Source organism: Corvus kubaryi, unplaced genomic scaffold (assembly GCF_017639235.1).
Source record: "Corvus kubaryi isolate FWS band 111438036 unplaced genomic scaffold, C.kubaryi_AGA036_p1.0 37193, whole genome shotgun sequence".
NCBI classification, from domain to species: domain Eukaryota; kingdom Metazoa; phylum Chordata; class Aves; order Passeriformes; family Corvidae; genus Corvus; species Corvus kubaryi.
Window position 1 is genome coordinate 881,884 of NW_024581055.1, and position 25,782 is coordinate 907,665.

General features: G+C 54.0%; 1 protein-coding gene across 3 annotated transcripts; it reads left to right on the forward strand.

Moving 5' to 3' along the window:
• Nucleotides 1-5,596: 5,596 nt before the first annotated feature.
• KIF9 (kinesin family member 9) lies at nucleotides 5,597-25,427 on the forward strand. 3 transcript variants are annotated; one of them, XM_042022291.1, is made up of 23 exons: nucleotides 5,597-5,836; nucleotides 6,114-6,182; nucleotides 6,623-6,789; nucleotides 7,543-7,630; nucleotides 8,204-8,369; nucleotides 8,493-8,599; nucleotides 9,464-9,688; nucleotides 10,733-10,816; nucleotides 10,951-11,043; nucleotides 11,779-11,926; nucleotides 12,691-12,755; nucleotides 13,308-13,385; nucleotides 14,461-14,529; nucleotides 15,156-15,260; nucleotides 15,551-15,606; nucleotides 16,022-16,163; nucleotides 16,909-17,036; nucleotides 18,423-18,584; nucleotides 21,138-21,346; nucleotides 21,756-21,935; nucleotides 23,387-23,502; nucleotides 24,324-24,428; nucleotides 25,223-25,427. In XM_042022291.1, exons 1-23 carry the CDS (start codon nucleotides 5,597-5,599, stop codon nucleotides 25,328-25,330), a joined length of 2,910 nt encoding a protein of 969 aa, XP_041878225.1. In that variant the 3' UTR covers nucleotides 25,331-25,427. The 3 variants fall into 3 exon arrangements, with proteins under 3 accessions (XP_041878225.1, XP_041878227.1, XP_041878226.1); XM_042022293.1 differs by lacking the exon at nucleotides 18,423-18,584; XM_042022292.1 differs by lacking the exon at nucleotides 14,461-14,529.
• The last annotated feature ends 355 nt before the right edge of the window (nucleotides 25,428-25,782 follow it).

Consider the following 25,782-nt stretch of genomic DNA (forward strand, 5'->3'; position numbering starts at 1 on the left):
CAGGTTTCTCTCAGCAGAGCGAGAGGTTTCATTATTTGGCATCATTATCCTTTTCCTGTGTGTGTGTTAAATAAATAGTTTTTATCTCTTTCACTTTCCTTCGAGGAAAAGTTATTTTTTCCCGAACCTGGTGGGGGAGGGGTGGTTGTAATCTGCCTTCTCTCAGAGGATATATTTCCAAATTTGGCCAAACCGGCACACCTTCCAAGGCTGTTTTCCTGGAGGATCTCCCAAACATGCTCCAACACCTGCAGCACAGCCAGGCACTGAGTTCTCAAGGATCCTGCTGGAATCGGGCAGGCAGCCCGAGCTGTCTGGAATTCCACTTATCCAGAGGCTCCTCCACCTCTGCATCAGCTCTCAGGGGTGCAACTGCTCCAGTTTGGAGGGTCTGGAGTTCACAGTCTGCTCTGGAAAATCTGGGATCAGGATGGGAGAGAAGCCAGCAGGACCGTGACCTGTCAGTGCCATTGGGATTGAACACGGAGCAAACACTGTACCCTCTCCACAGCTGGGAATTATTTCAGCTTGCCAGACCTGGATCATATTTTAGGAGACTTTTCTAATTCGTCTTGGAGTCAGTCATGGAAAAATGGCATTGGAGCGGTTCAGATCCCGAGGAGGAGCAGCTGCAGCAGCAAGAGGAGCTCACGTCAACTCTGAGGATTTGGGAAGGCACAAACCTTCCCTCTCCCGACAGCTTGGCCAAGGATTTCTGGAGGTGCCAGCCTGGCACTTGGATCATTCTCCTCCAGCTCCAGAGGGAGCCAGCAGGAGCTCTGGAGAGATTTACTCCCTCTAAATTTGTAATGAAGAAATAGGATGGATATGTTTTCCCTGTTTTACAGAGTGGTGCATTCCTCAGCTTGCAGCAGCCTCCGATGTGTCCCCGGAGAGCGCTCGGACCTTGGCCTGGAGCACAGGCAGCACATCCCAGAAAACAAAGCTGCCCGGGCAGCTTTCATCCTGGAAGGATGAAACAATTCCAAAAACAATGCTCAGGAAGGACACAAGCACTGAGGAGCCTCTTTTGTGCTGGTAAGAAGCAGCTCAGGATCTGCAGCTCAGGGAATAACAGCCCCAAATGCCAGCACCTGTCAGCGAGCCGGAATTCTCGGGGCTTTTGCAGGGTTTAGTTGTGAGCTTTAAAGGGAGAAAGACTGGAAACCCACCAAAAATCAGGGGGAAGGGTTCTGAGAGGGGGATTCTGCCCCTCTGCCCCTTGGCTTGTCCGTATCTGGAGTTCAAAGCCTCAATCCCCCCCAAATTAAAGGAAAAAAAGGCTCAGAAGCCTCATTTCTGCTCTCTCCATGATTATTCCAGGCTTGGTGTTTCCTTGCCCTTGTCAGAACCTCTGTCAGCTTTTCCATCATCACCAACACTGGATGAGGAGGAAAACACAGCTTCACCCTCCACAGCGTGGCTGGGCTCAGGTTAAATTGGGGAAAAGGCTTGGGTTGGTTATTTTATAACCAGACTCGGCCACACCGACACCCAGCCCGGTGATTCGCAGAGAAGAAAGCAGAAGTTTGGCCTTGCTAAGCAAAAATCCTACTTTTTTCCAAAGGAAAAACGACTAACCACAGGCTGAGGTGTGTCTCCTCCCTCCCCTCCTCCCTCCAGTCCATCCATGTGTGTTCCTAGCAAATGAATCTTTAATTAAACATTTCGGAGAGCCTCCAAAGGGAGCTGAGATGGAACATCAGGAGCAGCCCTGACCTGCAGCTGTTAAAGAGACAGGGAGAGAAAAGGCTTTTCCCAATCCATAGGCTCCATCCATGCAGGAAAGGAGCTTCAGGCTCTCCAGGACACATCCTGAGCTGCTGGAAAGAGGTGCAGCTCCCAGGAAACCTCATTTTCACATGGACAACCATGAGCAGCAGCGACAGATTTCCCCGAGCCCAGCTGGGATGATCAGAGATCCAAAGGGAGCCAGGCAAATCCGCACTTCTGGCTTTGAATCCATCCAGCCCGGCTGCTGAGGCAGTGCTGATTCCCGCAGGAAGGAGGTTTCTGGGAAAGGAGAACCCATCCTGCCCCTCCTGGCTCCTGAGGGAATGCTTGCCTCCCTTTCTGAGGGGAATAATTAAAACAAACAAACCGGAGTAGTGACGATTCCTTAATAATTCCAGGGCTGTTTGTGCAGCAAACAGGGCTGAGGGCTGGGAGAATCCCAGTGATCCCAGCTGAGAGTGGGAATGGGACCACTGCTGCTCCTGCTTCATCCATGAGCTGGAGCACTGGGCACATCCAGATCCAACTTCTGGGACAAAGGGGTGTGTGGAAGCCTTTTGTTTTAGAGATGGGGCTCACAAAAAGGAGCAGGAGTGGAAAAAAGGGGAATAAATTCACTGCGGTGGTGTGAGAGCATCAGGATCCACCTCGGGGCTCCTTCAGGATGGGCTTGGAATGTTTCTCAGAGCTTTTATCAGAGAATCCTGGAATGGTCTGGGTTGGAAGGGATCTTAGGGATCATCTCATTCCAACCCCCTGCCATGGGCAGGGACACCTCCCACTGTCCCAGGCTGCTCCCAGCCCCAATGTCCAGCCTGGCCTTGGGCACTGCCAGGGATCCAGGGGCAGCCCCAGCTGCTCTGGCAATTCCAGCCCAGCCCCTCCCCACCCTCCCAGCCAGCAATTCCCAATCTCCCATCCATCCCTGCCCTCTGGCACTGGGAAGCCATTCCCTGGGTCCTGTCCCTCCAGGCCTTGTCCCCAGTCCCTCTGCAGCTCTCCTGGAGCCCCTTTAGGCCCTGCAAAGGGCTCTGAGCTCTTCCTGTGTCCTTCCCTTCTCCAGGTGAACATTCCCAGCTCTCCCAGCCTGGCTCCAGAGCAGAGGGGCTCCAGCCCTGGGAGCAGCTCCGTGATCTTTACTTTCCTCCCTTAATTTTGGGTAAGAATCATTCAAACTCTGTCCCTGCTGGAAACCCACCCTGGATTTACAGAACATGTTCCCGAGCCAGGTCACGGCAGAGACATTTTGTGCTGGCTGAGTTCGGGATTCCTGAGTGATCCAAAGCCACCCCCAACTTCGGGCTAAGAAAAACCCCTGCTTAAAGCACCAGCAGCTGGAGCAGCCAGCCTGCTCTGGGAATGGGAGGGAAGCCTTGGCTGCCCTGATTCCATCACCACGGGGCACTGGGAAAAGGGATGTCCAGGGCCAGAAGCAGCACAAGGTGGGAGATTTTCACAGGATGACCCGAGACAACAAGAGGAATCAAACGAATGAAATGCTTGGAATTCCAAGCTGTGGGTGTAGGAGGGAAAGCTGGAATGTTTGAAACAACATGGATGGAGGACTGACAGGGACAGAGGACTGACAACGTGTCAGGCGCTGCTGGCATCTCTCTTTGGGATTTTGGGGAAGGAATTCTTCCCTGTGAGGGTGGGGAGGCCCTGGGATGGATTTCCCAGAGCAGCTGTGGCTGCCCCTGGATCCCTGGCAGTGTCCAAGGCCAGGCTGGACACTGGGGCTTGGAGCAGCCTGGGACAGTGGGAGGTGTCCCTGCCCATGGCAGGGGTGGCACTGGATGTTCCATAAGGTTCCTTCCATCCCAAACCATTCTGTGGTGTTTGTGAGCTTTCCTAGCACCTTTTAAACCTCTGTAGGGACAAAGAGGATTTAAACAGCTCTTTGCCACAGAAAATCCACAGAAATGGATCATTATTCAAAGGAATTTTAGAAACAATGGTGAGGAATTTATCCAAGATAAGACTGGGATCATAGACCTCCTCCTATTGACTCCCAGAAACAAGGGACTGCCAGGACCTGGTACTCTTCTCCCGCCACACCAATACCCAGTTTAATCCTAAAACCACGGCGCTCTCCATCCCAAACTGGCTTTGCCACGGAATTCCCTCAGGCTGATGCCTTGGGTTTGAACTTTTATATTTTTCAAATCCTGTACTGCCTGGTGTGTAACTCTGGAGTTTCACGTGGCCCTTTAGCCGCTGTTCCCCCACACTGGTCAGACATAACAAACCCTCTCTGCGTCTGCACTTCAAGGACACCTTGCTGTCCCCAAGCCCCAAAATACCTAAACCAAAAGCCTTTGAGAGGAGGAGCAAACTCGGGGTAATGACATCATTGACCAAAGTTATAATTGCAGAATTAACCCTGAAATACAAATGGGCCAAACTTATAAAAGTGTGAAGAACCCGTGAGCCAGGGTCCATCTTGGGTGGAGGCTTTGGGCTGCCTGGGGGCACCTTGGAAGGCCCTTCCAATAAATACCTGCTTTTATTCTCCTCTTCCTGCCTGGCCTCTGTTTTCAGCCACTTCGAGGCACCCAGGCTCCAGCCCAGACGGTCACAAACATCACCCTACAGCAGGAGCAAGCGCTTCCAAGGAGGATCACAACCCTCAGCCCCTCTTCCCGGGGGGAACAGCCGCTCCACAGGGATGAAGCCGTCCCCGTATCCATGGAATGCTCCCTGTCCCACATCCCGTCTCCCTGACGGGCACAGCCCTCTCCGGCTGCTTCCCCTGGAAGGTTTCAGGGTGAGTAGGCTGGGAACACCTTCCCGTTTAATTAAACTGCAGAGTTAATTCTGCAATGACTCAGAGCTGCGTGTGGCTCCCACCCCACCAGCTCCTCCGAGTCTGGAATCCTGAGGGATTCCAGCAGCTCCTGCCTGGCACAGGGCACTCTCCGAGCCCTCCCAGCCATTCCCTGCAGAGCCAGGGACACAGTCCTGAGGGTTTACCACGCTCACGGATGTTAAAAAGTGGATATTCCCATAAGGGAATGGTTTCCTAGAGAAAGGAGTCTTCTCCCGTGGGTTGGAGCAGAGCTTGGTCCATAAACCTGGACCCACAGGCCCTCGCAGACCCCCTGGCACCCCACTAAGGGGGTCTGGGGGAGTCTCGGCGCTGTCCCTCTGCTCTGCCAAAGCCATGGGAAGGGGGGACCTCAGCTCCCGCTCCTCCTTCCCTCTGGAAAAGAGACTGGGCTGTCCCTCAGCCCCCTCCCTCAGGGGCCTGGGGCTTCCTCAAGTCCCCCCTCCACAAGCTGAGGTCCCTCAGCCCCCCCAGGAATGGGGGGGTCCCCCCTGCTCCTCTTCGGGGCTCGATCTCCCTCGGCTCCCCTTTCTGAGGCTGGGGACCCTCATCTTCCCCCAAGGGCTGCGGGGGTCCCCCAGCCCCCCTCAGGGACCAGGGGGTCGCGCAGCTCCCTCCTAAGGGGACTGGGGGAAGTCCCCTCAGCGTCCTCCCTCAGCCCCCACCCCAGAGACCGTGACCTCCTCAGGGGTCGAGGTCCCCCCTCAGTGTCCCTTTCAAGGACCGGGGTCCCCGCTCAGGAGCCGGGGGTCCCTCACTGCCCGCCCGGGGCTGAGGTCTCTCAGCCGCCTCTCAGCCCCCTGAGGGGTCGGGGTCCCTCATCCCCCATCAGGGACTGGGGTGCCCCTCATTCCCCCTGAGGGGTCGAGGTCTCTCAGGCCCCCTCAGACCCTTCAGGGCTCGGGTGGTCCCTACGCCCCCCCCCCGCCCCCGGGGGCCGGGCCGCACCTTGAGCGTCACATCGCAGAGCTTTCCCTGCCGCCGGATCTCGCCCATCACTCCATACCCGCGGCTGGGCAGGTCTCCCACCGAGAAATGCACCAGATCCTCGGGATCCAGCTCCGGGTCCGCCGCCGCTTCCAGCATCGTCCCGGCCACTCCCGTGCCGCTGCCGTCCCGCTTCGCCCCCGCCGCGCGCTGGCCCCGCCCGGCCGCCGTATGCGGAGCCACTTCCGGGCTCTCCCGGAAGTTGCCGTTGCCATGGAGAACCCGGAAGTGGACGCTGCCATGGCGACCCCGGACGCCACGCCGAGCCCAGCTGTAGAGGGGTCGCAGGTGGGACAGGGACCGGGGGGGTGCCCGGGGGGGTGCCCGGGGGGTCGCCCTCCCCTCCTCAAGGGGTGATCGGAGGTCGTATCCCCGCACAGGCGGCATCAACCCTCCAGGCATCACCCCCCTTCCCCGGGGCATCACCCCCCCACACACCTCGGGAGGTGCCTTGGAAAGTCACAGGGTGGTTTGGGTTGGAAGGGACCTTAAGGATCATTCCATTCCCACCCCGTGTCTCCGGGTGCCCTTCTCACGTGCAGTCGGCTCTGTTTCTCACTGGCAGGAGGAAGATGAGCAGGAGGGGCTGGAAGAGAGTCAAAGCTCCGCATCCAAAGCAGAGACCGAACGAAGGGTAATTCCAGCCGGGCCCAGCCAGTATCCTGGAATGGTTTGGGTTGGAAGGGACCTTAAAGTTCATCCCATCCCACCCCCTGCCGTGGGCAGGGACATTTCCTGCTGTCCCAGGCTGCTCCCAGCCCCGGCCAAGCTCCCTTGGGCACTGCCAGGGATGCAGGGGCAGCCCCAGCTGCTCTGGGCACCCTGTTCCTTCCCATCTCCTCGTGTTAATAACCCCTCCCAGGAATAGTTTCTTTTGTCCTCACGTGTCCAAAGCCCCCCACAGGGCCTTGCTGCAGCGAGGGAAATGCCACTCGCTCGGAATTGGTTCTCTCCCTGACTCATAGCGGAGTTTTCCCCCCAAATTTCCCCTTCTTCCTTTCCCTGCTGCGTGTCTTGCTTTGAAGAAGTCATTCACAGCTGCTCCAACACTTGGTTCTGGGTTTTTTTGGACAGAGTTCTGTGACCTCTGTGAACTCCCAAGACCAGGAACAGGAACAGGAGCAGGAGCAAGACCAAGACCAAGAGCAGGAGCAAGAGCAGGAGAAGGAGCAGGCTGAGGATGAGGAAAGCATCATTTCCTCACGGCTCTCTGACACAGAGCCCAAGGGTGACGCCCCCAGGTATCACCCAAACGTTCCCCTGGTTTAAATCCAACAAGTCCTGCCTCAGCTCAAACCTCCACGTTTCATTTTAGAGCAGTCCCAGCAGGTGAAGTGTGAGAGGTCACTAAAATCCTGAATGTACCAGAAATCCCCAAGATTTTGTCCCAAACTAGAAGTTGTCACCACACAATTATTGAGCTCGGGCTGTCTGGAGGAAGTGACTGAGGGAAAACATGGGATCTACGCATTCCAGGGGCTTAAAAATCCTCAGTGCACGTGGCTGTAGCAGCTGGATGGGCCCTGTGCCCTCCTGGTGTGGGTTTTACCCAGCAGATCCTCCAGCCTGTGGATATTTCCTGCAGGAAATTGCCAATCAGCTGTTTGTTGGGAATTGAAATGACTTTAAAAAAGGCTGTGTGTGACCAAAGAAAATCCCTCTTCTACTCCTGCAAACACTTTGCTTTCCAAGGCTAAGAGGAGGAAACCCTGTGTGTATCCAACACTCCTGGGCCTGGTACACACAAGGAAATCAGGAAATCAGGATCAGTTTGACCTTCCTCTTCCCACATCCTCCGTTTTCCAAGCAGGACAAGGCTGGAAGGAATTTTCAGCAAGCCCTTGCCCGCAGCTGCTTTCAGTGGGGAATAAAAACTGCAGCTGCATAATGGCCAACATTGATTTTTAAATTTGACTCCTCTGCCTCACCTTTAGCTGGCAAATACTATAAATTTCAGTTTAGGCAATGCAAGATTCTCCTTTTCCTCTCCTCAGAGCACCGAAGCGAGTCCAGGCGTTCGTGCGGGTCAAGCCAACAGCTCATTTTGCCCAAGATATGATCAAGCTCGGGTCAGACAACAAGGTAGAGTAAAAGAAGTTGGAAGTGGGAAAGATTTGGAGTTTGAGTCCAGCTTTTCCCATGGGAAAACAGGATTTTTCCATCCCTTGAGGCCATGGATAACAGTTTGGGGGGTGCTGCTTCACCCGTTCCTGCTTGGCAGTGGTTTTGTCACGGCGAGGGTGAGCATGGAAAATGCACTTCCCATGGTACAGTCACCAGGAAAACCCTCAACAGGACTGGGACTGGCTGATCCAGGAGGAATTCCCAGTGATAACCACAGTTTGGCACAGTCTGTTTCTCTCCCCTCTTATGCAAATCCCTCCCTCTGCCTTCTCTTGCTTAATTAAGAATTTCCCTGAGGCACAGAATCACAGGAAGTTAAACAGATGAGCTTAACCACATTTCCTTTTTATTGGTGATATTTATCACCAGAAATCCGAGAGCATTACCAGATATTTTTAGGACATCTAGAACTACCCAAGGCAGTAAAATAACCCTGTTATTTGTGCTCCCTCCTCTGCTTAACCCCAGGTCCTCGACTGCTGAAAATCCTCAGGGCTGCTGAGTTGATCTTCCTCTCTTTTTGGCTTGCAGAGCATCAATATCTACATCCGAAGGAGTCCCAGGGGAGGAGCTGTGAACAACTCTCACACTGACTGGTCCTTCAAGCTGGATGGGCTCCTCCACAACACTTCCCAGAAAATGGTTTATGAGACCGTGGCCAAGGACTTGGTGGCCAAAGCTCTGCAGGGCTATAATGGTGATTTATTGCAATTTTGATTATTTTGATCATAAAAAGAGACTGGATTTGAGGAGAGATCCATTTGTTCTGTTGGAGGCTCCCTCCCCAGTTTATTCTTTTGCTTTTGAATTTTTTTTTTAGGCACCATCATGTGCTATGGGCAGACTGGGGCTGGCAAAACCTACACCATGACTGGAGTGACCTCTGACTACAGACGCCGAGGGATCATCCCCAGAGCTATCCATCAGGTATCCAACAGGATCTGGGTGGGAAAAGAGGTGGGAGAAGCACCAAGGAACACTCTGGGATCAGCTCTTGCTGATATCCAAGTGTTTTAACACAGTGAGTATGTTTTATGTGGGTTTTTCCCCTCATTTTACCCGAGGGATGATGGTTAAAGAGTGAAGGAGTTTTATTGGCATTCTCAGAGGTTGTTCCTCTTTAGTTGCTGTTTAAGTTCTTGCTGCTCCCCAGATGTCACCGAGCCTTCGAAAGACGTGTTTTCCAAAGTGTCCTTTCGTGAAATCAGGTTAAAACTGATCATAAAATCGTTAAAAATACACCTCTAAGGCACAGAGACACTGGCACAGAGCAGCTGGGGCTGCCCCTGGATCCCTGGCAGTGCCCAAGGCCAGGCTGGACATTGGGGCTGGGAGCAGCCTGGGCCAGTGGGAGGTGTCCCTGCCCATGGCAGGGCTGGCACTGGATGGGCTTTAAGGTCCCTTCCAACCCAAACCATTCCAGAATTCCATGATTCTGTAGGATCATTGAATCCAAATCCAAGCTGAGCCCTCAGGGGTCACAGCTCAGGTTTAGCCCCACACAGCCCCAGCTGCACTTGGAGCTGTTCAGAACTATCTCTGTATAAATATCTATATTACATAATTTCATATCTTGTATACATCTTAGTGTGTTTATTTCCATTTTATATCTATTTATACTTTATTTATATTTTTACCTGTTTCTATTTTATATCTATTTTTCTCTTGCACCTATTTATATCACACCATTTATATCTCCCATCAACATCTACATAAATATCTCCTCTGAAAAGCCACAAATACCTACAAATTCTGCCTGTGAACGGACACAAACCCTTTGTCTTTGTGCAGATCTTCAAAGCAGCTGCAGAATTCCTCAATGTCATGGTCACTGTCCGAATTTCCTACCTGGAGATCTACAACGAGGCCTTGTTCGACCTCCTGGCGCCGGGGCTGGCCCGAGGGTGCAGGGACACCCAGCTGGTGGTCAGGGATGGCCCCCAGGGGGTTTATGTCAAGGGGCTCTCCATCCACCCCGTCAGCCATGAGGAGGAGGCCCTGCACCTCCTTTTTGAGGCAAGAGAAGCCAAATATTCCATTGGATCCCACAGTTGTGGGTGTTGGCTGAGGGAGGAGGCAGAAAAGCAGGAGCGGGTGGCCAAGATGGTGGAAGGAAGTTCAGCCACCCCTCTTGAGTGTGGGTAGAACGGTTGGGAACTCTTGATCTTGCAAGGAAAATGTCCCTGGCTCAGGGATTCTGGAAGATGCTCCAAGAAAAGATGATTTGGGATGGTCCTGGCACTGCTGGAATTCCCAGCAGGGCTGTTCAGGGTGAGAGATTTGTGAGGGGTCTTTAATTACTTAGATCAGCGTCTGTCTTTTCCTCATGGCTGTTTCAGTTCTTGAGGAAATCAGGGATAAATAATTGGATCTGGATGCAGGAATTTTCAGCCAGGGCCATCTGGTGTCCTTAAAGTCTTTCTCTGGCCTTTTTAATGACACAGTGCTGTCCTGGGCTCTGGAATGTGCAGGGACTGCCTTTTTCTTTTTAAAGAGTAGAAGGAATGTGATGATGGCTGGGAAAGCTGGGAACGTCCAGCCTGGAGAAGAGAAGAATCCAGGGAGAGCTCAGAGCCCCTTGCAGGGCCTAAAGGGGCTCCAGGAGAGCTGCAGAGGGACTGGGGACAAGGCCTGGAGGGACAGGAGCCAGGGAATGGCTTCCCAGTGCCAGAGGGCAGGGCTGGATGGGAGATTGGGAATTGGGAATTGCTGGCTGGGAGGGTGGGGAGGGGCTGGGCTGGAATTGCCAGAGCAGCTGTGGCTGCCCCTGGATCCCTGGCAGTGCCCAAGGCCAGGCTGGACATTGGGGCTTGGAGCAGCCTGGGACAGTGGGAGGTGTCCCTGCCATCCAGGGGGTGGGATGAGATGATCCTTAAGATCCCTTCCAACATCCCTTTGTGTTCCTGTCAGAGGTTCAGATCCGTGGCCATTTGAAGCTTGGGGAGCTCTTTGCTTTTCCAGTCATCAGAAAATGGAAAGAGCCACAGAGATGTTGCCTGGCTTATCCTCAAAAAGCCACAGTTCCATGAGCTGAGCCTGGAATTTTCTCTCCATTGGCAGGGTGAGACCAACAGAGTGATAGGAGAGCACACCCTGAATAAGAATTCCTCCAGATCCCACTGCATCTTCACTTTGTACATTGAGGTGAGAGCTCCAGCCTTGTTCCTGGGCACTGAGATGGCTTCCTAGGGGTTCAAGAGGAGCTTTGCAGTTCTGTTTTTTCCTGTGTTTCAGTTTTGTCTGCTCCTAAGTGCAGGTTCTCTTCTTCTTTCCCTCAGTGTCGTTCCAGAGATTACACAAATCCCAAATGCCTTAAATCTAAAATCACCTTAATTGACCTGGCGGGATCCGAGAGACTGAGCAAGACTGGGGTGAGTGATGGGAGCTGCTCAGGTCCCTTTGGAGCCCACACTGTGGAAAAACAGGGAAGGGAACGGAGCTGGGGAGGGGCTGGAGGATTCCTGAGGGAGCTGGGAATGCTCAGCCTGGAGCAAAGGAGGCTCAGGGGGGACCTTGTGGCTCTGCACAAGTCCCTGACAGGAGGGGCAGTGAGGGGGGGTCGGGCTCTGCTCGAAGGGAACAGGGACAGGAGGAGAGGGAACGGCCTCAGGCTGGGCCAGGGCAGGCTCAGGGTGGATATTGGGAACATTCCTTCCCCAGAAGGGCTGTCTGGCCCTGGCACAGCTGCCCAGGGCAGGGGTGGAGTGCCCATTGCTGGAGGGATTTAACATCCATGTGGATGTGGCACCTGGGGACATGGTCAGTGCTGGGGGATGGTTGGACTCGATCTAAGAGGCCTTTTCCAACCTCAGCAATTCCCTGATTCCATGCCATTCCGTGTTGATCAGAACCAAAATGGCATCAAGCCTGTGACAAACACACAATTTACCCTTTGGGAAGGAAATGCAAATCCTTGTAGACTTGTAATGGAAAACCGTGGTTTAGGAAAACTCCTTTCCAAACTGAGGAAAGCTGCAGATGATGAATTTTTTGGGCCTGAATTAACTCCTGACCCTCGGAGTCAGCGCTTTCCCCCTCGCCAGGGAATATCCTCTCTCCCGCTGTTTCCCCATTATGGAATCTTTTCCTGTTGGTCTCCGTTGCAGTCGGAAGGGCAGCTCCGGGTCGAAGCCTCCTACATCAACAAATCCCTGTCGTTCCTGGAGCAGCTCGTCATCGCCCTGGCCGACCCCAAGCGGGAGCACATTCCCTTCCGCCAGAGCAAACTCACCCACGTCCTCAAGGACTCGCTGGGTAAGAGCTGGCAGTTCCAGCAGCTCCTGGCAAACTGGGGTTTCAGGCAGCAGATCAAGTCCTAAGGCTGTAATTCATCGTGGAACCCTGGAATGGTTTGGGTTGGAAGGGACCTCGAAGCTCATCCAGTGCCACCCCTTGAGGGACACCTCCCACCGTCCCAGGCTGCTCCAAGTGTCCAGCCTGGCCTTGGGCACTGCCAAGGATCCAGGGGCAGCCACAGCTGCTCCGGGCGTCCTGAAAAGCAGAACCTTCAGAAACACCTGGAACTCAGAGTTTTCATTCCCATCTTCCTCCTGCATCCTCATTCCGTGAGACACAAATTTCCCCTTTATTTTTAAGTCACTCTCTGCCTCTTTTTCTGTGCCCTTTAGAGGGACAGTTACACTCTGGCTGTGTCCTCTGTGCTTCTTCAAACTGAAAGTAGCCTTGGGTGGGATACTGGGAAGGAATTCCAGGCTGGGAGGGTGGGCAGGCCCTGGCACAGGGTGCCCAGAGCAGCTGTGGCTGCCCCTGGATCCCTGGCAGTGCCCAAGGCCAGGCTGGACACTTGGAGTACCCTGGGACAGTGGAAGGTGTCCCTGCCCATGGCAGGGGTGCCACTGGATGATCCCTGAAGCCCCTTCCACCCCAACCCATTCTGTGATTCCTCTCCTCTGATTTAATCAGCATATCATATCAGGCACTGCAGAAAAGGAAACAAAAACAAAAAAATCACCCCAAATTGTGTTATTTACTTTATTTTTGTTATCATTTCTTCCCAGGGGGAAACTGCAACACTGTGCTGGTGACGAACATCTATGGGGAAGCATCTCACGTGGAAGAGACTGTGAGTTGAGGGGATTCCTGCAGAATTCAAGCCTTGCTCCTGCTTGGTTTTAAGGAACAGTCTCTGGAGGCTTTGGCAGGGAAACATCCCAAACTTTGGAGAGCTCCTCTTATCCCAAAGGCTCAAAACCAGACTCCTGTCACATGAGAGCCTGCAGCACAGCAGGCAGGAGCTGCTCAGATTTAAGCTCACTGGAGAGTTGTTGTTATTATTATTATTATTATTATTATTTAATGTGTTTCCATGGGACATCACATCACGGACTCACTGGAATTGCCCCAGTTCCCAGCAGAGCTGAGCTGGCTCCTTGCTGGAGCAGGGATCAGGAGGAACCTCCCAGGAGGTTGTTTTTTAACCTGTGAAATGATAAAATAGGTGAAAATCCCCCTGTGGGAGCTGGATCCGTAGCAAACAGGAGGGAATCACCTGGAGCAGTTCATACATTTTAGATTTCTGTGCTCCTGGATCTGATGGAATTAAGTAGAAAATATTAGGAAAATGATATCTCTGCTCAAATCTCTCTGATTTCCTTTAAAACCCTTTGTTTTCCAGCTGTCTTCCCTTCGCTTTGCCACCAGGATGAACTGGGTGACAGCAGAGCCTGTCCCCAACGAGCCCTTTTACAAGGAGGTACGGACAGCAAGGGCTGGAGGAAGGGGGATTATCCCAGATTCGTTCATATTTAGGATAACACCCGTAAAAAGCAGAGGAAAATCGGGTAGTTGCATAAACAACCCTTCCTGAGCCAAGCTGACACTGCTGGTTTTAGGTGGGTGATGAAAGGGATCAATATTAATCCCTTTTTCTGGGGAGTGAATTACAATTCCCTGTTCTGAGGCACAGCCTCACATCTTCCCTGACACCTGGGAATTCTTTCTCCTGCATATCCCAACTTTTTCTGATGGGATTCAGCTCTCAACGGAGAGATTTTATTATGAATTATTCCTCTGATATGCAGGGAAATCATCTCCAGTCCTCCTGCAGCTTTATCCCCGTTGCTGCTGGTAACAGAACAGCTTCTCCACAATTAGAAAACTTGGTTAATCAAGGAGATCATTTAAAAGAAAAGGCCCACAGGGTTTTAGATGCCCTGAGTGCACTTTCAGAGTGAAAAACAAACTGGAGGAGCTGGAATTGGAAGGGAACTTTTGTGCTTTGGTGCTCCAGAGGTCACTTCAAAGCAACTCAGTGTCCACTTCTCCCCGAATCCCAAGATTTTTTTATATTCACTTTTCTGAAAACACATTTGAAATAGTGAATCCTTGGAGATATTCCATGGATATGGAGAAATTCAGTCAAATACAGCACAGGGAAGTCTCTCCTTTGTCCCAGTTCATGTCAGAGCTGCTGAGTTGAGGGCAGAGGTGAGCCCTGCACAATGCTTGGCTTCCAGGATAATATCCCAGAGCCCAGAACTCGATGGTCCCTGCGGGTCCAGGTCAGGAAATCATCACTTCATAAAGCAGGTGGCCCTTCTTTGGTGGCTTGGGCAGACTGTGCAGGCAGGACCCAGCAGAAACCATCCTGCTGGGGGCTAATCAAAGGCAAAATGATTTCCAGACCCACAAATTCCCTGCTGCAGGCCCTGAGGGAGCTGGGATCCAGCTGGGATATTGTCCAGCAGCCAATTTTGTGCTGTTTTTAGCAGGGTTTTTTTTTTCCCCGATATAATTCAGTCATTTGCTCACCCTTTTTTCCCTGTTAGGTGTCAGTGAAGGCTTTGGAGGAGGAGATCCAACTCCTGAAGCAGGAGCTAAACATGCAGAACTTCATCGTAAGGAGCACTGGACTCAGTGTCCAGGGGGGTTGTGTCCTTCCTTCTGCTTCCAGCACCATCCTTTGGGGCTTAGGGAAACCTCCCAAGATCCCACACAGAGGGATTGTATTGGAATCTCAATCCACTGGAGATGGTTTCTTTCCAGGCTCCTGATGCCTTTCTGTTGGTTGGTTGCTCCCAAATCCCATCTCCTGGCAAGTCAGGTGATGAGAATCCCAAGCAGAACTGGGCACAGCAATGCCAGGTGTTTGCCAGACCAGTGGAATCCCAGAATTCTGGAATGGTTTGGGTTGGAAGGGACCTTAAAGCCCATCCCATTCCATCCCTGCCATGGGCAGGGACACCTCCCACTATCGTAGGCTGCTCCAAACCAAATCCAGCCTGGCCTTGGGCACTGCCAGGGGTCCAGGGGCAGCCACAGCTGCTCTGGGCATCCTGTGCCACTCTCACAGCCAAGAATTCCTTCCTTAAATCCAGCCTGAATCTCCCCTCTGGTAGTTTAAGACCATCACTCCTTGTCCCACCACGGCAGGACCTGCTCAGAGCTTTGTCCCCACTGTTCTCCCAGGCCCCTCAGCTGTTTGTGACTCCCTGATTCTCACTTTTCCATCTTTTTTTTTAAGGCAAATCATTCCTTCATAAGTTACAAGCCCCTGACTGCAGCCCAGAGAGAAGAAATCAGATCTCAAGTGCAGAAATACCTCAGAGGAGTCATTAAGGAAATCGATGTAAGTGGTGAAAAAAGGACTGAAATCCTGATTCCACCCCATTTTCCTCCAAGAGAGGAGCAGTGAAAACATCCTTGGAAGAGGCTGTTTTCCACCCCAAACCCACCACAGAACTGTGATTTAATTCCTTTTTGCATGTTAAGTGTGTTGCATGTTTTCATTCCATTTTTGCTGGTTTGGAAGCTCCAGGAGACTTTCCCTCAGTCTTAAAAACCCTTTAAATTGATTTATTTGGAACTCCTTTAGAGAATTAATACCGAAATTGATGGCTTTGTACCTCTCTTCCTCAGATAGTGAATGTCAGGCAGATCCAGGAGGTGTTTAGACAGTTCAAAGTGATTGTAAGGTAAGTTCATAGAATTCCAGACTGGTTTGGGTTGAGAAGAGCCTTAAGGATCGTCCCATTCCATGGGATCCCATCCCATGGGCAGGGACACCTCCCACTATCCCAGGGTGCTCCGAGCCCTGTCCAACCTGGATTGAAGGTTCAAACGAGGTGATGGCACTGAGCAGAGTTGGTTTGGCTTGATGTGACCATCAAAAGCTTCTGGGAAGCCTTGAAATAACCATCAAAAAACTTTAATATCCAAGATCCCTAAAGGAATGTCATGGAAAAGGAGAGGAAGAGAGCGGACAACAGGATGGGTGTTGAGGGATAAAACCACAGGGAAAAGGTGTTTTTCTTTGGGAATCCGACCTTGGCAGGGATCCCAGGTGTGTCTGTGTGGGACAGGATTCCTGAAGGGCTGGTTTTTCCTCAGCCAACAGGAGGAAGAAGTGGAGTTCAGGCTCCGCAGCAAGTACGGGCTGGGACACGGAGACTTCGCTGCTGACTCTGAGGCCAAGGCTGAGTGGAGGGCTGCTCTGCACACTGAGGAGGCTCAGGACAAGCAGGAGGACACGGTAATGCTGGGGCTTGACCTGGCCCAGAATCCACCTTAGAACCGGCTCCTTTGCTGCCAAAATGGGAATTGCCTCCAATGCAGCTTTTCCCTGCTGAAATCAAACTCAGAAACCTCAGTGGGGTGAGTTTGCCAAAAAAAAAAGTGTCCAGAGCAGAGATGCAGCATTATAAAAGGAATTCCTGTCAGCAGAGGGATTAATTGGGCCCTTTATCTGCACAGAATAATTTATTAAACGGGAATTAGAATCCCAGAATGATCTGGGTTGGAAAGGATGTTAAAGATCATCCCGTTCCATCGGGTGGGACACCTCCCACTATCCCAGGGTGCTCCAAACCAAATCCAACCTGGCTTGGACACTTCCAGGGATCCAGGAGCAGCCCCAGCTTCTCTGGGCACCCTGTGCCAGGGCCTCCCCTCCCTCCCAGCCAGGAATTCCTTCCCAAAATCCCATTTAAACAGGCCCCCTTTCAGTTTAGAGCCACCTACAATGCCATCTACAAAGTGACCTGTCCAGCACTGGCGTGGGGAAGGTGAGGTCCTGCCTCTGCTGAGATCCCTGTGTTAATCCTTATAATTTCTGGAGCCAAGTGTAGAAATCACACATAATCCATAAATCCTGCCCTGGGCTCTCACAGAGTTTTTAATTCCCAGATGAGGCCCTAGCAGGGGAGGGAGGAGCTGCTGGGCGAGGCCTGGACAGTTTCCATGGTGCAGACACATGGGTTGTTCCTCTCTGCTTCCAGGGAAGGGGAGATGAAGGGGATGAGGATTTGGAGCCGGAAGAGGATGAAGAGGCTCTTGAGGGAAGTCCTCCTGTATCCCCCGTTCCTGATGGGAAGAAGGAAGCCAAGAAGGACGATGAGCAGCTCGTGTGAGTTAAGCAGTCAGAAAGTTCTCCTTTACCTTCGATAATCACAGAATCGTGGAATTGTCAGGATTGGAAAAGCCCTCCAAGGTCATTGAGTCCAACCATCCCCCAGCACTGCCAAGGCCACCCCTGCCCCATGTCCCCAAGTGCCACATCCACAGGGCTGTTAAATCCCTCCAGCAATGGGCACTCCACCCCTGCCCTGGGCAGCTGTGCCAGGGCCAGACAGCCCTTCTGGGGAAGGAATGTTCCCAATATCCACCCTGAGCCTCCCCTGGCTCAGCCTGAGGCCGTTCCCTCTCCTCCTGTCCCTGTTCCCTGGCACCTGCTGTCACCCCCAGGGCCTTTCCCAGCTGCTGTCCCCAATCCTCATGGTGCCCCAAGTGCAGGACCCAGCAGTTCCCAGAGCCCAGCTCTGGTCAGGCAGGAATGTGCAGCCCACGGAGGAAGGAATGGAGGGAGCTGGGAGAGCAGCAGAGAAGGAGAAGAGATTTGGGGAGGGAGGGGGAACAATCAGTCCTGAGCAGAGCAAGAGCCTTCAGTTTACACAAATAAATCCCTGCTTGGCTCCTCCCTGACATTTCCCTGAAGTCCTCGTGCCAGGGAGCAGAGGAAGCACCAAGGCTGTGGTGGCCACGTGAGCCCTGGGCTCTGCTGGGCTCTTCTGCTTTTAGGGAGGCACCAGGAGATCTGGCCAACACTCTCCTGTCTGTGTTCCAAGCCCCACTCTCCTCTCACACTATTCCTTAGGAAGAAATTCCCTGTGAGGGGGGGGAGGCCCTGGCACAGGGTGCCCAGAGCAGCTGGGGCTGCCCCTGGATCCCTGGCAGTGCCCAAGGCCAGGCTGGATTTGGTTTGGAGCAGCCTGGGCCAGTGGGAGGTGTCCCTGCCCATGGCAGGGGGTGGGGTGGGCTTTAAGGTCCTTTCCAACTGAAACCATTCCAGGATTCCATGATGATTCTATTCCCTGCAGTTGAGGCTGGAGGGGTTTGTGGAGGGAAAGGAGGAGGGAACCAGGCTTGGTGTAGATGTGGGGTTGGATCAAATCCTTAGAGATTTCTTTTGGAGAGGGTTATCCTTTGTCCAGGTGTGCCCAGAGCTGGACAGGGTGGGACTGTTGTCCTTGAGATCCTTCTCAAGAGAGCTCATCCGGCCTGGCCTGTATTCCATAGGATCCAGGGCAGTTCCTCCACTCTAAGAATGAAGGACTTTGTGGGAACAAGGCTGATTTTATTGCTTGTCACTGGGTATTTCCCTGGAAACTCTGGTAGCAGCTACCTCAGATCACCAGTTTTGAAATCAGCAAAGCCAAACCCGCTGCATGTTTTGCTTCCAGTTCCTCTGGTGAGGAAATGAACAAATCTGGTTCACCTTTTCCCCCTTTTTCAGGAAGGAAATAGGTGGGAGCCCTCCTCCTGAGCCAGGCCAGGATGAATCCTCACCTTTAGAAAGTCCCACCAAGGATGTGGATGAGGAAGAGGAAGGAAGCGTGCAGGACAGTGATGAAGAGGTCCCAATCTCATCTTCAGGGGAGGATTCCCAGAAGCCTGGGTAGGTTTTCCCTGTGAGGGACTAAATCCCCTTTTCCAGAGGGTGTTTTACACTGGAACAATTGGATTGTGTTCCCTGAGTGCACCTACAAGGGAAGGGGGAGAGCTCTGGAGATCTTCAGGGAATACAGGACAGGAGTGGTGCTGGGAACACCCTGAGCTTCAGATGATGGTGGTGAGGGTCACCTCTGTGCTTCAAGCTCTGCCCGGCCAGTTGTTGTTGAATTCTTTTGAATTTTAATTAACTTAATTTCTTTAATTTCATTTTATTGAATTAATTTAATATTTTAATCTCTGAAAATTTCAGCATCCCTTTGGTGAGTGGGAAAACTGCAGGGAGTCCTCACATCCAGCCAGAAATCCCCACAGGCATGGAAATGGGTCAGCAGAATCACGGAATTCGAGGCTGGCTTGGGTTGGAAGGGAACTTAGGGATCATCCCATTCCCACCCCTGCCATGGCAGGGACACCTCCCACTGCCCCAGGCTGCTCCCAGCCCCAATGTCCAGCCTGGCCTTGGGCACTGCCAGGGATCCAGGGGCAGCCACAGCTGCTCTGGCAATTCCAGCCCAGCTCCTCCCCACCCTCCCAGCCAGCAATTCCCAATTCCCAATCTCCCATCCAGCCCTGCCCTCTGGCACTGGGAAGCCATTTCCTGGGTCCTGGCCCTCCATGCCTTGTCCCCAGTCCCTCTGCAGCTCTCCTGGAGCCCCTTTAGGCCCTGCCAGGGGCTCTCAGCTCTCCCTGTGTCCTCCCCTTCTCCAGGGGAACATTCCCAGCTGTCCCAGCCTGGCTCCAGAGCAGAGGGGCTCCAGCCCTGGAGCAGCTCCGGGGCCTCCTCTGGACTCTCTCCAGCAGCTCCAGGTCCTGGTGCTGTTGGCCCCGGGGCTGGGGCAGCTCTGCAGGTGGGGAATCACCTCAGAGGGGCTGAGGGGCAGAATCCCCCATTTCCTGCTGCCCACGCTGGGGCTCAGCCCAGGATGTGGTTTGTGGATTCCAGCAGAGCAGCGAAGCTGTCACAGGAGAATTCTCTCCTGGAGCTCCCCAGCCAGGTTCCGTTCCCTCCACGCGGGATTTGTGTCCCTCTGGCACTGCCGGGGCTGCCAGGACAGGCTGCTGCAGCTGCAGGGGGCACATCCCAGAGCACTCCAGCAGCTCGGAGCTGGCTCTGGGAGCTGGAGCTGTGGCACTTTGCCCAGGGGCTGTTGTTTACAGCCCTGTGCCAGTGCTTTGGCACGGGAACAGCGTCACACAGCCCTGGAGGAGCTGGAAAATGCCCTTAAGAGGTTACTCAGGGAAGGCAGGAGTTGGAATCTGGCTTTGCCCAGGCCGGAGTGAGGAATGTGGAGCCTTTGGTTGGAATGAGATGAGCTTTAAGGTCCCCTCCAACCCACATCATTCCATGGTTTTCTGTTCCTCCCTGCTGCTCCCAAATCCATCCTGCTCTCCAGGAATATCAGCAGCACCCAGCGGCATCTGTGGGCTGTGACATTCTCCCTTGCTTTGCTGGGAGTGCTTCCCACTGGAATAACACCAGCTGTTCACGGGGGCATCAAAGCCCCTTCATGGAAAAGTCGGGAATGGCACTTGGGATTCAGACTTGGAAAACAGGCAGGACTTCCAAGGCATGGCAGCAGTGCTGTGGGGCCGGCCAAGGCCCGGAGCTGTGGGGTTTGGCTGGTGGAAGGGACGGATCCGTGCTGGGAATCCAGCACGGGAAGAGCACAGGCATTTGTTTAACAATGGGGAGGAACAATATCCATTCTTTCTGTGAAAATTCAATCCATGAAAGGCCGGCTTTCCAGGGAATACTCAGCTCTGAGGCATCTCCTGAGGAATATGGTGTCCGTGTGAAGGACTTTGTTCTGGGAGCAGCCTGGGGGACAGTGGGTGTTGGGGTTGGCACGGGAACGGTGCCAGGGAGCAGCCAGGACAGAGGGACCCCAAAGGAACCCAGGGAAATCCCATCCAACCTCAGCTGTGGCCATTCCCAAGGACTGGGGAGGCCACAGCTCAAATCCTGTGTCCAGCTCTGGACCCGTCGTGACAAGAGGGACACTGAGGGGCTGGAGCATGTCCAGAGCAGGGACTGGAGCTGGGAAGGGGCTGGAGAATTCCTGAGGGAGCTGGGAAAGGGGCTCAGCCTGGAGCAAAGGAGGCTCCGGGGGGACCTTGTGGCTCTGCACAAGTCCCTGACAGGAGGGGGCAGCCGGGGGGGTCGGGCTCTGCTGGCAGGGAACAGGGACAGGAGGAGAGGGAACGGCCTCAGGCTGGGCCAGGGCAGGCTCAGGGTGGATATTGGGAACATTCCTTCCCCAGAAGGGCTGTCTGGCCCTGGCACAGCTGCCCAGGGCAGGGGTGGAGTCCCCATTGCTGGAGGGATTTAACAGCCCTGTGGGTGTGGCACTGGGGACGTGGGGCAGGGGTGGCCTCGGCAGTGCTGGGGGATGGTTGGACTCCATGATCATGGAGGGATTTTCCAAGCTGAGCCATTCCATGATTCCATGCTGCGGGGCAGGACAGAGTGACCTCCCGTGTCTGTGCCTGCTTTCAGGTCCCCTTCATCCAAGGAAGAGGCGTTTGAGCTGTTTAAGAAGGAGGCTGGAAGGGAGATCCACCAGATCTTCAGGGAGAACAACAGAATCCTCATCTCCAGGAAGAAGAGAAGCTGTTCCGTGGCCAACAGGATCAACCACAACAAGCAGCAGATGGAGGGAATCACGGAGGCTCTGGAGGCTTGGAAGCGGAAGCAGAGTCAGGAGGGTGAGGAGGCAGCGTGGGACAGAGGGATGGAGCTCTGGGCTTCAGGGAATTTTGGGTGGTCATAGATTCCAGGATGGTTTGGGTGGGAAGGGATCTTAAGGATCATCCCATTCCACCCCTGGATGTGCAGGGACACCTCCCACTGGCCCAGGCCGCTCCAAACCAAATCCAACCTGGCCTTGGGCACTGCCAGGCATCCAGGGGCAGCCACAGCTGCTCTGGAAAATCCAATCCAGCCCCTCCCCACCTTCATAGCCAGGAATTCCTTCCCAATATCCCATCTAAACAACCCCAGGGATTTTGCCCCTGGAAGCCACGTCAGACCCTCCATCAGGGTGTCACATCTGCAGAGCCCTGTCCCTGCTCTCTGCCCTCACCAGAACCTTCCCTTCCTTTCCTTCCCCTCCAGGAGAATTCATGGATGAGGAAGGAAAGATGGTCATCAAGGAGAAGGAGCTTTCCCTCATCCTGAAGCTGAAGGAGCTGAAGGAGGCGCACAGGGCTGGCTTTGCCGAGCTGCAGGACCTGAAGGCAGAGATCCAGTACTGCCAGCAGCTCGTGGATAAGTGCAGGAAAAGGCTCATCTCAGGTAGGAGCACCAGAGCTCAGCAGCCCCCAGGTTATCTGAGATAAATCCAGGCTGGAGCACTCACAGACCCTGGAATCCTGGAATGGTTTGGGCTGGAAGGGACCTGAAAGTCCATCCAGTTCCAATCCCCTCCCACTGTCCCAGGCTGCTCCCAGCCCCAATGTCCAGCCTGGCCTTGGGCACTGCCAGGGATCCAGGGGCAGCCCCAGCTGCTCTGGCAATTCCAGCCCAGCCCCTGCCCACCCTCCCAGCCAGCAATTCCCAATTCCCAATCTCCCATCCATCCCTGCCCTCTGGCACTGGGAAGCCATTCCCTGTTCCTCCATCCCTTGCCAAAGTTCCCATCCTCTGTTGTCCTTTTTCCTGTTGCCTTCCAGGCTGGATTTTATCCATGCTCAGGTGGGGTTTTCTGACCTAACCCTGAACTGCTGCAGATCCTGTCTCCCAGACAATGTCCCTCTGCTCCCTGGGCACACCACAACGTGGGGGAAAGAGCCTCCCACAAGGAATTTTCCAACAGTGCTCCCACTGCTGGCCCTGGATCTCATCCCTGATTTTATTTAATAGAGGTGGTCGTTAAGGAATTGCCCTGGGACAGGGCTTGGGCTCTGGATTCCCGGTATCTCCTCTGTCCCTGTGTGATTTCCAGGTTCCAGTGTTGCAGCCTTGTCAGGAAAAAGAGCTTGGCCACAGCTCTGCTGGGGAAATCCCTGCAAATTCCTGCTGGGCTCCACCTTGGAATCTGTGGATTCAAACTACCCCTGCTGTATCCCTGGATTTGCCTCTCTGATGGAAGCCAGTCCATGTCTGAATTCCAGAGCCCCAAACATTTGGATGTTGTGCACATGGCAACGTTTGCCAGGGGACAGCTTGGATCCATCAGAGCATCCCACGCTGGAAGAAACGCACGGATCATCCCAGGGATAAACAGGGCCCGATCCCAACTCTGCCACCGCTTCCCGTTGGATCCGGGTTTGGCATTTTTGGGTGCTCCAGATGTTTGCTGTTTGTTCAGACATCCAGGACTCACCCGGATCGGGAGGGGAGTGCCTGGGAAATGCCCGGGATTGATAAGGACGTAATTCCCACCCGCTGCGTGTTCTCACTGGCTATTATGGGATGGCAGGCGGCTGTGCTTGAGTGCGTGGGATTGAAATCCGAGTCGCAGGCGTGCTGCTCGTTCCAAAGGGATTCCAGGGGCTGCAGGAGCGGTGCCTTCTCATGGCCAGGGCACTGTCCCCAGAGCTGGCCACCACCTCCCGGCCACCTCAGCACAGCCATCAGCCTCCTTAAATTAACTTTTCCAATTGTTTAAACTCAAAATCCTGGAGTTCTGAGCTGTCTGAGGGTTTAAGAGCACTGAGATCCCACCTGATCCATAGGGAGAACCAGCCCACGATGTCTTCTGGGTCATTAATTACAGCCATTAATTGCCTCTCTTTGCTTTGCAGAGTTTGAGATCTGGTACAAGGAATCCTTCCTTATCCCTGAACACGTGAGGGAAGCTCTGAAGCCTGGTGGGAACACCAGAGCAGGAATGATTCCCATAAACAGAGTCACGTGCCTGGTGAGTTATCCCGGAGTTCTGCCGGTTCTCCTTGGGAGCCACGTGGGGGGTGGTGAGGGAGCCCGTGGAAGGAGGAGGAGGAGGAGGAAAAGGAGAAGGAGGAGGAGGAGGAGATGGAGCTCTGTGAGGCACAGAGGGAATATCTGGAGCCACATCCTGCTGCCACATTCCCTGCACTGTTCAGAGGCTAAATCAGGACAGTGACTGAGGCACCTGGGCGTCTGTGGAATATCAGGAACGGGGCAAAGTGCCCGGGGCTGCAGGGATGGTTGGGAGCCTGATTCCCAGCCTGTGGGATCCGAGGTTTGCAGCCAAACCCTCGTGGCACTGGTCGGTACCAGTCCTGTGGTAGGAGCCACCACTGTAGGGGCCAGGGGCTTTTGTCATCCTGAAAAAACACATTTCGGTTCAAATCCCCATTTCCCGCAATTCTTGCATCCAAGAAAAGTGTGGCCAGAAGGAAAGGGAGGAATTCTGCCCCTCTGAGGTGATTCCCCACCTGCAGAGCTGCCCCAGCCCCGGGGCCAACAGCACCAGGACCTGGAGCTGCTGGAGAGAGTCCAGAGGAGGCCCCAGAGCTGCTCCAGGGCTGGAGCCCCTCTGCTCTGGAGCCAGGCTGGGAATATTCATTTTCCCTGTGGGAAAATCCCAACCCTTGCAGGTTTTTGTCCAAAGCTGCTCCTCCAAGGTGTGGGAAGGGGAACCTCTCACTTCCCAGGCTTTTCCTGGCTGAATCGGTGTTCGGTGCAGCAAACGGGATCGTTATCCCAGGTCTCCGGTGTGTGCTTTGCACATGGAATGGGGAATGCTTTTCCTGGCAGGACGAAGATGAGCAGGACAGGTTTGAGCAGATGCAGGAGATGGTGCTGCCGGAGAGCCCGGGCTCCGAGCCCTTCTACAGGGCCAGGATGAAGACGGAACAAAAGGTAACCCCAGCTGGGCCAGGGAGAATCCCACAATGGATTGGGATGAAAGGGACCTTAAGGATCATCCAGTGCCACCCCTGGATGGGCAGGGACACCTCCCACTGTCCCAGGCTGCTCCAAGCCCCAATGTCCAGCCTGGCCAGAACAAATTCCACCAGAGAGAGCTGGGAATGTTCCCCTGGAGAAGGGAAGGACACAGGGAGAGCTCCGAGACCCTTGCAGGGCCTAAAGGGGCTCCAGGAGAGCTGCAGAGGGACTGGGGACAAGGGCTGGAGGGACAGGACCCAGGGAATGGCTTCCCAGTGCCAGAGGGCAGGGCTGGATGGGAGATTGGGAATTGGGAATTGCTGGCTGGGAGGGTGGGGAGGGGCTGGGCTGGAATTGCCAGAGCAGCTGGGGCTGCCCCTGGATCCCTGGCAGTGCCCAAGGCCAGGCTGGACATTGGGGCTGGGAGCAGCCTGGGACAGTGGGAGGTGTCCCTGCCCATCCAGGGGGTAGACTGGGATAATCCTTAAGGTCCTTTCCAACTGAAATCATTCTGGGATTCCATGGAAACACCTCAAAAGCAGCTTTTCAGTGCTCCAGAGAATCTCCCAGGGGTTCTTGACCCTCCTTGGAGCCTGCTGGGATCTGCTATTGGCAGAGCAATGCTGCTGTGATGGGGATTTTCCCAGCTTTTCCCAGCACCACTTGGAAAGGCCGGGAAGGTGGTTGGGTTTATTTTTCAGGAAAAAAGCTTTGCCAGGTGAGAGCTGTGCTGAGGTCAGCGATCCCTTTGTGTTCCTTGTTCCCAGCACACCTTCAACAGGACCATGGCGGCCCTCCAGAAAATGACCAGGAAACCCGGCCTGGTCACAGCTGCTGGGAAGAAGAAAGCCCTGTCCTTCCTGCCCATCACATAGCCTGGATCCCAGCATTCCCTAAGGAATGCCACGTCAGGAAGTGCCTCCTGCTTGCGTCCACCATGGATTTATAAGAATAAACAGCAGGAAAAGCGAACCACGCAACCTTTGGGCAGGCAGGGAGTCCCTGGGCATCGATCCCGCTGTTTGGACAGGACACGGGCCAGGCAGCTCCAACAGCACCACTTGTTTTCCTGAGCCTCTGGAAAAGGCAGGGTCATGGCAGAGAGGTTGCTGTGGACAACCCAGGCTGCTCCTGATTCCCTCTTTCCTGGTGCTGGAGCCGCAGGATTCCTGGGCTTGTTCCCTCTGGAGCAACCAAGTCATGGCTTGGCCTGTTGGATCTGCCTGGAGAAGGGAACGGAACAAAGATTCATTTCTGGGTAATCATGGAATGGTTTTGGTTGGAAAAACCCTCCAAGATTGAGTCCAACCATTCCCCCAGCACTGCC

Coding starts and splice junctions, on each gene's coding strand:
- KIF9 (XM_042022291.1), top strand. CDS start 5,597: ATGCACCAGATCCTCGGGATCCAGCTCCGGGTCCGCCGCCGCTTCCAG. Junction 8,370..8,492: donor AGCTCTGCAGGGCTATAATG/GTGATTTATTGC, acceptor TTTTTTTTTTAG/GCACCATCATGTGCTATGGG. Junction 12,756..13,307: donor CATCTCACGTGGAAGAGACT/GTGAGTTGAGGG, acceptor TTTGTTTTCCAG/CTGTCTTCCCTTCGCTTTGC.